Source organism: Micropterus salmoides, unplaced genomic scaffold, assembly GCF_014851395.1.
Source record: "Micropterus salmoides isolate LMB-PRFRI ecotype aquatic unplaced genomic scaffold, ASM1485139v1 Ms_hic_scaffold_19, whole genome shotgun sequence".
Taxonomy (NCBI): Eukaryota; Metazoa; Chordata; class Actinopteri; order Centrarchiformes; family Centrarchidae; genus Micropterus; species Micropterus salmoides.
The window spans coordinates 4743969-4757248 of NW_024041039.1; the positions used below are offsets into that span (position 1 = coordinate 4743969).

Here is a 13280-nt window from a genome sequence, read left to right on the forward strand (position 1 = left end):
GTCTCGGATGACCTGTTGTTATGTCGGTGTTCGTGTATCTTTCTATCTCCTGTACTGAGGTCGTTCTTGATCTCAGTTAGAAGACTTGATTAAATAAATAAAATGTTGTGTATATAAATGAGGGGATTTCTTGTGGAGGGATGTTGTTCATCCCTCCAACAGAGTTCCACGGACTTGGCGAGGAGCCCTGAAATGGTTCACCCATTTGTGCATATTTAATATTTAAGGTCACTTTTGGTAGCATGTTACCAAGTCTATTAAGTCAAGTCATGGTCTTGGTACAGTTAAGTTTTTAAAAGGTATTATATGTAATGAAAACAATATCATGTACGTCCATTGTGTTTATATATCTGCCAATGTGAACAAAATGGTCAGAAATTAACACTGATCAGCTGCACTTCAGTACTTCAGTATTTTTGTACAGTGTTTACTACTTGTATAACTTTATTATGATGATTTAAACAGCATGTTTCACAGTTAAATAGTTCTATAAAAAATATAAACAACTTTTTTGATTGTTTCCTAAAATATTTTTGTATAGTGTCCTTTACTGTTTCGTATTCTGTCTGTGCTTATCGGCTGTGGAAGATTTGTGTGCTCATCCTGATGTAATATCTTTATTTTTTAATTTATTTATAGTTTTACAACACTATGCTACTCAAAAAAAAGCTAAAATTATTTACTACATTATTTACAAAATTTATTGGGTTTTTGTTTTGTTTGACTGACATAATGACATATGTATTAGATGTGATTAACAATTTTGTGCACAGATATACAAGCAGATAAATATGTTTATCTTGTTTTAAATGTATGTTGTTTTTTCTTATTATTTGATTTATATTGTCCCTGCGGTATTTTATAATTGTATGACTGCTGTGTATTTTGTGCTTGTTTGCATTCTTTGAATAGTTATTGAAAGTGTTCATACTACCCTATCACCTGAGGCTGTTTTAAACCTGAAAGAAAAGGGCTTTAACTACAAGTAGCGCAGACCGGAGCTGAATGGCCAATAGGATTTCACTAAGGGGAGAGAGTTGAGATGGGAGAAACATCCCATTGAGACCCTGCGTGCCCAATTCTGCAGAAACCCCCTGCACATTCAAAAAAAGACACGAAGGGCGGAAAAGAAGAGCACTAAACTTTCTGATGCATTGCAGATCGAGTTTCCAAGTAGGGCTGGGCGATATGGCCAAAAATGTTATGACAATAAAAAATCATTCGATATTGATTAATATTACGATAAAAGTCAATAATAATGTCAGTATTTCCTTAAATTTTAAAGGCTGATTTTTGCTCATGGGTGAAAGTTGAAGAAATCAGATGGTTAATTGTGTTTTTTAACTTTTCTTTATGGTCAGAACAAACACTTGATGCCAAACAGTGGATTAACAAATCTGAGTCCCTTTTCCTCAACAAAATAAATATCTTAATTAAAAAATGAAGTGCTAATTTGTTTGTGAGGAATTAAATGTACTGAACATTTGTAATATTGTTATTGAGGAAAATTATATTGCGATAATTATCATTATTGTTTTATTGCCCAGTCCTACATAAGACTCCCAAGAGCTGAACCCTGAAGAGAGTCCCTTATGCCAGGTAGTCCAGAGACTTTTAACAAACCTGCAACATGTCTCACACACACCTTTCTCAAACCAGCACTGCTTTACAAACACCAGTTAGAGTAAACCCAATGATCACTCTCAGCAAAAATACTTATAGGAACATCGGGAGGAAGAGACAAAAAAACAACACAAACTACGTTGCTACCTGGCCCTAAACAGAGATTATCAAATGGCTGAATATCTCTCTGCTGTCAGAGAGATCAAGCAGAGGAAGCTTCTTCCCAAGAACAGACTCAGTGACCCTTGCAATTGAAAAAAGGGAGACTTGGCTAAAGAATACAGAGTATGTGAGCGCTGTAAGACAAAAATAGCATAAGAGAGCAATATTTTGAGAAATCTATTATTACTCACACCAGATTTCAAAGAATTTCCAGATAATAAATTAATAATAATCCTAGGAGGAGGACACGTGTCCCTGTGTCACAACTCAGTGAACTATTACACTCAGTGTTCAGGTTAAATCTGATTTATTCTGGTATTGTAGTGTATGTTCTGTCTTAATTTGTTATTTTTGTCGTTGTACTGCTAAATTGAATGGTCATGATGTCATACTGAAATGTAAACATCGATGCCAATAAAGCACAATGAACTGAAAAAGGATGCGAGTGGCAACATGTGTGTGCAGGCAGTGTGTGTTGTGTTCTATCAAGTGAAGTAAAATGCCTTGTTTGGTTTTATTTTACGTGGATTAAAACATTGATAGATGCCAAATAAGGAAGGAAGGAAGGAAGGAAGGAAGGAGGCAAGATAAGATGAGAAATGGTCGAACTATCCAGGGAGCTGCTAACCTTACAGAGAAAATGAGTGGACACCAAAACTAAATACGTAAAGTATTAGATAAAATAAACAGAACAGCGACATAAAGTTCACTGTAGTGGTGATGGAAGACGTTTTCCAGGCAGTGTATGCTTTAAAAGTTAGATAATCACCTGTGCAGCCACCTGTGTGGCCCACATTCAGTATCGTTAAACTGAAAAGGTTGCCTGTCAAACAAAACGTTGTAAATAAAATTAAACTACGAACCCTTCTGGAGGCAGGGCGAACATCTCGACGACACACCGGCAGAATCCACGTCGATATCCGCCGTGTTTGAAAGAACAACTTTGATCCAGAGAAATAAACACCAAAGCCAAATCAAACAACTCGCGTAAAATCCAATACGGCGCCTAATTTCTTCGTCGCTCCCCGCCTGAAGTTGTTCGCAGCAGCTGTTCGCTCAGTGCTGCCGCCGGTGGCCACGTCTGCGCGTCGTATCGCGATACTTCGAACCGATCGAAATGTTTTATTTTATTAAACACGGAGGTTGAATGTAACGAATTACAAGTACTCACGTTACTTTAATTGAGTAGTTGTTTTTGTGTACTTGTACTTTTTAAATTAGTTTTTTGAAATCTGTATTTTTACTTTTACATAAGTATGTTTTGTTTAAAGATTTGTACTTCGCTACATGTTCAATCACATCCCTTACTGAGTAAAAAAAAATAAAAAATGATTGCGAGGAAAAACTAAAAGCATTAAACTGGCGAAACACAAGTTGACTTTTATTTTGAAGTAGTCACTGTAAATGAGATTAGCGCTGCCCGCACTCATTCATCAAAAATGCGTCTGTACGTCATTTTCAACAGTTTTCTGACAGCGGACCAGTTTGAAATATTGCAGTGAGCAATGCAACAGTCAGCAGCAGACACCGTGAGCTGCAGGCTACAGGCTGCACACCTCCACCTTCAGCCAGGTAACCAGCTCCTTTCACTTTCACTATCCACACTCTTGCAGCATAAAGTCAGATCATGACTGCTCACACATATGGAAAATACCAATAACTATCCGACAATAGTTTGTGTAGCTGCCCTAGACTTCTCTGCCCTGTGCTATCAAATGACATCTGCTGTTACAACAGGTGTCTCGTGCACAATAACGAGCAGCTGCATAATAGCGTCAAAACCGAAAGTTGAAAATATTATAGAAAGTCAAGCCGCCACAGTGTCTGCTTCCTGCCCTTGAACAAATGTTGAGGACCCCTGATGTAGAGGTCAGTTAAATAATACCTTCCAAACCAGGTAGGTGTCAAAGCCCCCTTAGACACAGCTTCTCTGTGAATGCTGGAGCGTTTCTGTGGTAGATGGAGCAATTTGGCTCAAAAGCATGGAAACAGTCCCATCTAGTGTCAAATAATTGCAATATCAGGGAAAACAAAATCATAGATACAGTACATCCTGTAAAACTGCATTTTAAGACACAGTTAAAAGGAAAGTTAATTATATCCCTTGAAAATAACTGAAAATTGCTAACCTATTGGAAGATTATCTTTAAGACCTTTCAAACCAAAAGAAAAAGTACAGCAGTTTTGACTTCTACAAGCATCGTCTTTCATCAGAATATTATAGACTATTGCGGGTAACATTGCAGATGTCGGTCATAATACGTTTCCTGTGTGTTCAAATGCAGCACCACGAGGCCCAAATGCTGTACAGGTTTGTTGGATATTGACACAAAGCTCAGTTTCTTTGCTTTACGTGACAAACTCAAACAAAATCAATGTTAACAGAACGGAAACGTCACTCGCAACTGACTGATAAAAGCAAAATAAAACAATAGGTTAGACAGGTAAAACCAACTGCTTCAGCTTAATGAGATATCCCTTTAATGATTTCAATTATAGAACAGTATCAGTAGCACACAAAACCCATAAATATCGCCATCATGTGTGACTACAAAACATTACAAATGCGTATACAAGAATATATATATATATACACAAAAATCAAGAAAAATAAATTAGTTTTGCAGAGGAAAAGAATCACAATTTATTTTCACATATCATAAAATATGGATTATAATAAAATGGAACTTCTTAAAACATTAATCATGTCTGTGCAAAGAGGGAACCATTAATGTGACCTGTTGTACAGTTTCAAATAAAAGTCGGAATTTAAAGGTAATTTTCAACCTGTTTACAATCATTTTTCATCACACTGATGCGGCTTTCCAAGGTAAGACTACCCTCTACTGTAATGACATGCACTTTATCCATGACCTGACGACTATCACCACGTTACACAACGATGCATGTCCACAGGCTGCTGCAGCCACAGGTAACGTATACAGGTAGCCAGAGAAATGCTGAAGCAACGTCCCAACTTCCATCCTGCAGCACAGACAGTCGTTAGATTCTCTCCCAAGTGCTGCTGCAACTTGCGGTGACTGTATTAAAAACACAGGCACCTCCCTCAGTCGGGCAGCTGGTACAGATCGGCACAGGTGTTATTTCAGGAGTAAAACAAACAGCTGCAAATTGTATTTACTTACATATCTCAGGTGCGATTACTTTACACCCCTTTCGCATTTTTGAGCTTTGCCTTTTGCACCACCTATCCCTTGTCTCTCTGTCGCTATCCCATCATGTACCTTACAGGGGATTACTTCTCCATCACTGCAAAACAAACTGCCATGAAAAGAGGAAGCTGAGCTTGGTCCATCTTTTACCTGCACGTTCCATTCGCTGATGAAGGCAGTGAGAAAAGCACAGATAATAAGTAAGTGGACCTTGAGTTAGAAGAGTATTTACCACAGATGTGTGTTCACAGATCGACAATGAATCTCTTAATTATTCTGCTAATTTGAGAATGCAACTGCCTTTGTCTTCACAGGAAATGATGTCTTCAACGTACAGTAAGTTGCTCATTTAGCAGTAGTTCATGTGGTGCATCTACCTACAATCAGGCCTCATCCAGAGACCAGGTCCTGCTCTAATAATCATATTTGGCTCATAAAATTAAATAAACGCATTTTGTCCATCAGCCGCCTTGTTTCCTGACTCTGCATAAAACTCTTAAGACAACGATGGTATGATAAAAATAAAATAATCAAATCATTCCAAACATCCATATATTTACACATTGTCAAAACATTAAGGTGCGCTTGATTTAAGGAGATAAAAACAAAACATTTCAAATGAAACCAAGCACACCCTCTTTTAAGACCTCGTCTTCAAGCCCAACATTGTTCACAAACCCAATATATTTCAGTGAAGGACAAAGTCCCGGGGAACAGCATCGTCCAAAGAGACCTCCAGCACGACCTTTGATATTGAATTAGCTTTCGAAAAAAGAAAGAGGAGAGGAGTTCTGCCTCAGCATGGTTGGAAACAATCTCCACCTCACGGCCAGCCAGGAGACAGACAGGCAGGACGATGGACGGACAGGAAGCCAGAGACAGATGGGACCCGTGGGTGGGTGGGCGGGATCACAGTGTCATTGGATGACCTCAAAGTAGTGCAGGATAGCCATGATGTGCTGAGGCATGAAGACGTAGCCGGTGTAAATGGCCATGGCAGCCACAGAGATCAGCAGGGAGTCTGAAGACGAGATGTTAAGGAAGAACTACAGAGATTTACTAATGCATCTGCAGGGGGCTGAAAAAGTAAACTGTCAACAATCGTTTATCTGTCAAGACTGAGCTTTGAATCAGCTTCACATCACGATGTTGTGTCCTACATTTGAAACGCCGCCTGCAGATTCATATATATATACATAGCTGTGCCTGGTAGTGACGCGTCAATATGGCAAAGTTTGATGTCATGGTTTTGTAGCCTCATTATCAGCCAAATAACCCGACTTATTAAAAAAAATCACCAGCATGACCCTGAGCAGCTTTTGATGGCGAACAGTACTCAGACTGATAAGGAGCAGAACACCACCACCATCGGAGTAGTTCACGAAAACGCACCTTACCCTCAGGGATGATGAGATGCAGGCCGAGGGTGACTGCAACTGTAGGAAGGCGATGCGTGATACTAACACTTACTGCACCACAACAGATCATAGTACAGTCATAACACCACTAAACATGATACAGTTTAATAATTATCTTTCCTGGTAGATGAACCTGGCCTTCCAGTTTAAAGTTTTACTATGATCACAGTTTGGATTCTGTTTTATAAAATACGAATAAAGCTAGAAACTAGGGCTGCAACTAAAACTTATTTTGTTTTTCCCCCCCGTGTTGTTTGGTGTATAAAATGTCAGCAAATACTGAAAAATATCGATCCGTGTTTCCCAAAGCCCAAGATGACCTCCTCAAATGTCATGTCAACCCAAATATATTTAATTTACTGTCATAAAGGCATAAAGACACCAGGAAATAGCCATATGTAAGAAGGTGGAATTTGACTTCTTTTCCTTAAATAAATTACTCAGATCCATAGTTGACAACTAATCTATTCAGTTGCAGCTCTATAAGGAACACGCGACGTATCTAGTATCAACTAGCATGTATGAGTCACCAGTGTTTATGCGTCCTTAAACGCCTGCAGCTAGCTTGCAGTTAGCCTCGGCGCCGCCCGTCCTCTTATTTCGCATATGCTGAACTCCGTTAACAATTCTACCTCTTTAATGCGGTTGTACCTACAGGCAAAGGTTTAAGGGGAGTACAACAAAGTTTAAGACACTCCCTAATCCATTAGTGAAGAGTGTTTAACTCGGCACTTAAACATGAATGAATGGTTATTACAAATGTGATTTTTTAAAATTGATCTTTCAGTAAAACACGTTAGCGACTAGCACGATAAGTTTAGTCAACTTACGCAAAGGTCCTTTTAAAATTGGATGTGTTCAACGTTCATTTACTTATAGGTAAATGCACTTCCCTCATTAAACAAAATTTGAGACTTCAATTGAAACGATAGGAATGTCTGCTTAATTCGGCATTCAATAAAAACTAAAAACGTTATATTAAAAATACAATTTGTCTGTCTTAGCACAGGTGAACACTTTTGATCAATTTCCATTTTAACCAAAACAATAACCACCCGGTTACATTGTCTATATGCCGAATTTGCCAAACACCAAATTTACATTTGTAATACTATAACTGATATTCACAACACAAGTTAAACATGTTTATCGATTAACATTAAAAAAAAAACCAACAACTTATGTATCCGGGGCAAGAGCTAGCTTAGGTTAGTTCTGCTGACGTTCTAGCTAAAGTTAGCACATTAGCTCGCTTGTCCAGCCATGTAAAGTTATTTCACAGGTTAAAAGATACTGAACACCGTCCTCTCCCATGGCTCCAGCATGTACAGCGCCGTCACCAGAAGATATTGGTAGTAAAACCAGGATAACTGCTTCCAACAGTCACCCAGGGCCATGGTTAATTCCAGTTTCACACACACCAACTTCTTTTTCTGTCCTCGGATTTTTTCCCCCACTGACTACGTAAGTCGTGGTTGGGCATTTTCCAAATAGCGTATGACGTAGGATCATAAGGTGCTCATTTTCAGCCAATCACAACCCCGCGTTCGAGTGCACGGCTCTGACGCAGCCGAGGGAGTTCCAACATCCTGATTTCAAAATAATGTGTTGGGAAATAAAGTCAGGGATATTTCTTTTAGGATTTTGCATTGTTTTCTACCTTGTAAAATCCTTTCTGGTGAAGTTTAAAAAGGTTACCCACCCTATGTGTTTCTTGTGTTTCCTACATGAAGAAACTTTAGCCCATTTATTCTGGCGTTGTAACGTTACTTACACCAAGAAATTGTGGAAAGATGTCTGCAGATATTTTAATTGACAATATTTACTGTGATTTTGGACTGCTGTATAAGAAATTCACTTGGTTTTACCAATGATGAATGTGTTTTTAAAGTACTTTTCATTAATCTTACACTAGTTTTTGCTAGGTTATATATTCATGAATGTGAATTTGCAAATGCAAAACCAATATTCTCTATACTTAAGAAAGAAATTAAGTTATATTCTATATATTGGAGTGATAACATTATAAAGAAAAGCTATTAAACTGTGAAATGAATATTTGTAGAATTATAATCTCTGTTTGTGTCTTTTTTTTACTATGTTTTATGTTATCCAAAGAAGGTTAAAGTCAAGGACAACAGGACTTGAAGTTACTAGAAGATGTTTCTCAGTGGGGTTGTCGACTGTCGTTACAACAGCCAGGAACACTAATGATCCAGCGGTATCAACAATCCTGGCAAACGACCCCACTGAGGTTAAACAGCTTAATTTCCCTGCCAGTCAGTCAGAACTGAAGAAGTCCTTTGGATGAGGGACGAAACGTCTTCCAGTATCTTCAACCAAGTCCAGTTGCCCTTGACTTTAACCTTCTTTGGATAACTATGACCTGGATGACTGAGAATCTTCACAGAAAAATGTTTTATGTCTTTTTCTTTACTGTATTTATACTCCCCTGGCCAGTTCTCCATTTATGTACCCATACTGAATGTTTGTATTTTATATTAAAGCAATAAAAAAAAACATGAAACGATTTTCATTCATATGCTACTTGTGTTTTAATGTCCCACGAAGAAGAACAATTATTCATCCTTCTAACAAGTATTGACTGATAATGTATATGTTTTTCTTCTGTGCCATAGAAGTCCAATGAAAAACTATTAAAACACACCAGTGATGGTGACGTGTTCCTTCATTACCACGAATACACACTAGCTTATGTTGACTCAATCATTAGAGCACCAAGCACACAACAGCAGTCTTTCACAAGTTCTACTACATTCCAGTCAACTGTTTACAACTCAAACAAACAGACCAAGGAGTTTCTTGATTAGATTGGTCCTGTACTTTGTAGTGGAAACTTCCCTGTGCCTACAGTGTACAGAGGAGATATAACAATAAAAGTACATGTTAGCAGATAAAAAATAAGAAATCGGAATCACAGATGTGTCTTTGCACTGAAAGCACTGACAAGTTTATTCAACTGCTTCCTCTCGGTACACTATTCTTGGTCACAATTCTTAAAAAAAAAAGAAAGACAAAAGTTGGCAAGCGAGTAACATTTAGTTTTAAGAGAATTTATAAGCAGTATACAAATACTTAATGGACACTCTAATGTAGTTGTAAGCAGATATAAGGACATTTTCAGTGTTTATTATTAATGTACAGTATTTGTCAACTATTATAACTTCACCTATGCCAACACATTTTATATAATTTAAATCAACAGTGTTGTACTACATTGTCATTCATACTTATTGTCACCCACAGGAGGAGTTATAGCGGTTATCAATAAATACAATAATAAACACTTATATCTGGTTACAGCTATATTATAGTGTGTTATAAACATATTTACTCAATGTTTGTATACTGATTATGAATGCTAAACGGAGGGTGTTAAGGTAAAGTGTTACCAGGAAGCCTTCTCAAACAGGTTAGCCAACAGCCAATCTATCGTTCCCCAGCTTTTGTAATTCTCAAATATTAATATCGCATTGACCTTAAAATTCAGATTCTTGTGTATTAAGTCCGAAAAACATTTGAAGATATGACAAACCATGTGATCGACTTTGAGTTTTTATTTTTCTGATTCTGATTGTTTTCGAGGCACTCCGTGCAACCGCAGCAGGATTCTTCCCTCTCAACCAGGACGCTAAAAAAAAAAGCTTCTTCTGTAGTGCTGTAGCTGAAGAAGCTGCTGCGAGGTGAAGAGTCACGGTCAAACCCATGAAATAAAAAACGGTCTGCTTGTTTGTCTCAGCAGTGGCTGGACAGGATGTTGAAGAAGTGGTAGACCTCGTCTTTGTCGAACACGGCCACCTCGGTCGAGCACTCGGTGCACTGAACCGGGTGGTAAACCTCATCAGCGTCCATCCCCGCCGGCCTTAGGTCGGGAGCCTCGTCCAATGGAGTTTCTGTTTTCTGCCCCCTCCTCCTCTTCCTGTTCCTCTGTTTCCTCTCCTGCTGGGTCTTGTAGCGTAACACCTCATCTTTCTTCACTTTGCAGTTCATGACAAACATGGCTCGATATTGCGTCCTGTACTTTTCATGCCTGCGTGGACACAAGTCACGTTGATTTAATATAAAGTAATAATGTGCCCTTTAAGAAAGGGTAGTTTGACATCTGACAGATGTGCAGATGTTTTTACACAACTGCAGCTGCAGAAATCCGTTTCACAAGAATCTATATTAATTCAAACTCAGATTCTTTGACAATAACTACTTGTTTCAGGGCTGCAACTAAAATAATTCATTATCTGTTAACTCACTGTTTGTCAAGTGTTTAGTTTATAAAATGTCAAAAAATTCCCAAATCAAAAACCTTCCTTAGATGTGAGAAGCTAAAACAAAAGAATCTTTTACTTATTAAAAGATTATCAAAATTTTTGCCGCTCGCCTGACTGACCTACTCATTCTGGTGAGAAGCATTATCTTCACACTCCCAATAATTAAAAAAAATCATTCTAATCATTCTTGTTCGATCCATTGAAATTATGACCGATAAATGACATATTACAGACAAAACAATTAATAATTTAAGTAAAAGTACTTTTGACTTGACGATTGATCAAACTTTCAAATCTAAAAAACACTTGACACATGACTATTTCTCCTCTTCCAAATTAAACTGGTGGAGTGTGAAAAGAAAAGTATCTTTAAGAGAGAGAGTTTCCAAAAAAAACACACAAAGAACAGAAACCACAAACAGCCCAACAGGCTGTAGACTGGGCAGGGCACATGAAAGGGAAAGAAGAACACATGGAAGCAGCTTGTCCTGTCAAGTTTAAAGATGCCTCCGTGTGGCACAAACAAATCCTGACTCGCGTTGTCTTACCTCTGACAGTCCAAGCAGAGCGTCGTCATGCAGGCGGGACAGTTCAGGATGGCGTCGCTGCTGGGTAAACCCTGAGACTGACGAGGCTGCGACTGAGACCCTGCAGCTGGCCGTTGTCTGCTTTGATACCTGCACAGGAAGTCAAAAGGCTGAACAACTACAGGGAGAGAAAAAAACTACTTTTTACTGTGTTGAGCTTTTCTGGACAAACAAATGTTACATTACGGACTCCCTCTGAGCGTCTTACCTTCTCCTCCTGGCATCTACCCAGGCCTGGTCCCTGTCGTCCTCGTCAGGGTCGTACAGCAGCTCATCATTGGTCGGTATGGTCCGTTGTTTCCGCCTCCGGCCAGTGGAGCCACCTGCAGAGCAAAGAGAGACGTGGGTTTTAAACTTACTTTAATGATGCATCGCCGTTCAGGCCAACAGTGGCATAATTACGTGTTGCAGAAAGTAGGAGACATTCATGCTTACTTGGTGTGTCCTCCCCCTCTGAGTCAGAGTCAAAGTAAATCTCATCGTACATCCGGGAGTTAGGAAGTCCAGGGCCGTCAACTGCTCCTCCTCCGCTTCCCGGGGTTTCTGCTGAAGAATAAAGACACAAACATCAGCAATTAAAAGAACTTCCAGTATAATAGATTACAATGTCAACACTTGCAGGTCAATGTTACCTGCTGTTGCTGGACCCCAAGTTCCTTCCAGGGTCCTGATGGTGGAGCTGAGCTCCGCCTCCATCTCCTTCTCAAACTCATCCCCGCTGGACGACTCGCTCTCCCCAGTTAGATACTCTCGGATCAGCTTCTTCTTCTGCTCCGGAGTCCCGTTCAGCAGCACATCCAGCTCATCCTCCGAACTGAAACACAGCGAGAGGGAAGGTCACAATTTCCTCAGTTGCACTGAACATTCTTCAGGCAACAAGTCCAAATCAAAAACCAAATCCAGCACTGGTCCACACACACACACCTTATTATAGAGGGAAGTGGGAACTTATAACATTTTTCATTTGCTGATATTCTCATAACCAAATGATGAGTTGAGAAAACATTAATCAATATTGAAAGTGATGGTTAGTTGCAGCCCCAGCTCCAAACACGTTATTATTAAATACACCAATATAAAAACTAAAAATACAAACTGGACTTAGGTACTACGCAAACCACGCCAAGTCACCCAAGTTACATGAATTACACGATCACTTAACACAAAGCACAATATCTGAGTTGGTCGATATGCAGTTATCTGAATCTCTCCAACAAAGACAACATGAGATGTTGAGAGTCACATTTAAGCACTACAGCAGCTAACAGCTCTGCTATCAGTTATATAACCTTTAGCACAACTTAATAAAGTCGAGGTGTAGAGAAAATCATAAACAGATTCAGCCGGTTCCACTTTGTTTACATGTTAGCATTCAGCTAGCTAGCGGAATGTTAGCCTCATGGTGCTAAAGCTACACATTTTCAAAAACAGCGGTTTTATTTGCTACCTGTCCTCAGCCCTCTCCTCGTCGCTCGGCTCCTCGATCTCATACGAATCAAAGTCGTTTGATTTATTCAATTTGTTCATTTTAAGTGTTTGACGAAGTTCACGAACAAGATCATGAGCTGCTAGCGAGTTAGCAACAAGCTCCGGATGACTTCCGCCTCCTCTTCTTCTTCTGTTGGTTAAACGGAAGTGGGTTGAACACTAACGCCCCCTACTGCTTGGAGGTCGGACCAGGACAACATTTATTAAATAAGCACTTTAAAATGAACAAATATAATAAATAAAATACAAATCACCCAAGCAATTAAAAAAAGCCGTACTTTCTAAGATAGGTACGAAAATAGATTAGTTAATCTTTATAATTATTTTTTTATTACCTTTATTTAACCAGAAAAAGACTCATTGAGATTAAAAATCTCTTTTCCAAGAGCGTCCTGGCCAAGACAGGCAGCAGCAAAATTAACAAGGTTGCAGACATTAAAACATATAACATATAACATGAAGATAAAACATATTTACAATGGGAATAAGTAATACAATTTAAAATTTCACTTTGACCATTCAAAATGTATTTATTTTTACATT

At 38.8% G+C, this 13280-nt stretch overlaps 2 protein-coding genes across 3 annotated transcripts; both read right to left on the bottom strand.

Annotated features, from left to right (window-relative positions):
• Positions 1–4243: 4243 nt before the first annotated feature.
• Positions 4244–7845, bottom strand: sptssa (serine palmitoyltransferase, small subunit A). Its single transcript, XM_038729403.1, has 2 exons — positions 7671–7845; positions 4244–5979 (listed from the first exon to the last, which is right to left on the bottom strand). The coding sequence occupies exons 1-2, from the start codon at positions 7771–7773 to the stop codon at positions 5876–5878; spliced, it is 207 nt and encodes a 68-aa protein (XP_038585331.1). The 5' UTR covers positions 7774–7845; the 3' UTR covers positions 4244–5875.
• Positions 7846–8910: 1065 nt separating this feature from the next.
• On the bottom strand, positions 8911–12865 carry LOC119910681 (e2f-associated phosphoprotein). Of its 2 annotated transcripts, none has more exons than XM_038729406.1 (6): positions 12697–12865; positions 11882–12063; positions 11685–11792; positions 11458–11572; positions 11211–11339; positions 8911–10427 (listed from the first exon to the last, which is right to left on the bottom strand). In XM_038729406.1, exons 1-6 carry the CDS (start codon positions 12774–12776, stop codon positions 10133–10135), a joined length of 909 nt encoding a protein of 302 aa, XP_038585334.1. In that variant the 5' UTR covers positions 12777–12865; the 3' UTR covers positions 8911–10132. The 2 variants fall into 2 exon arrangements, with proteins under 2 accessions (XP_038585334.1, XP_038585332.1); XM_038729404.1 differs by having other exon boundaries at positions 11685–11795; positions 12697–12864.
• Between the last annotated feature and the right edge of the window lie 415 nt (positions 12866–13280).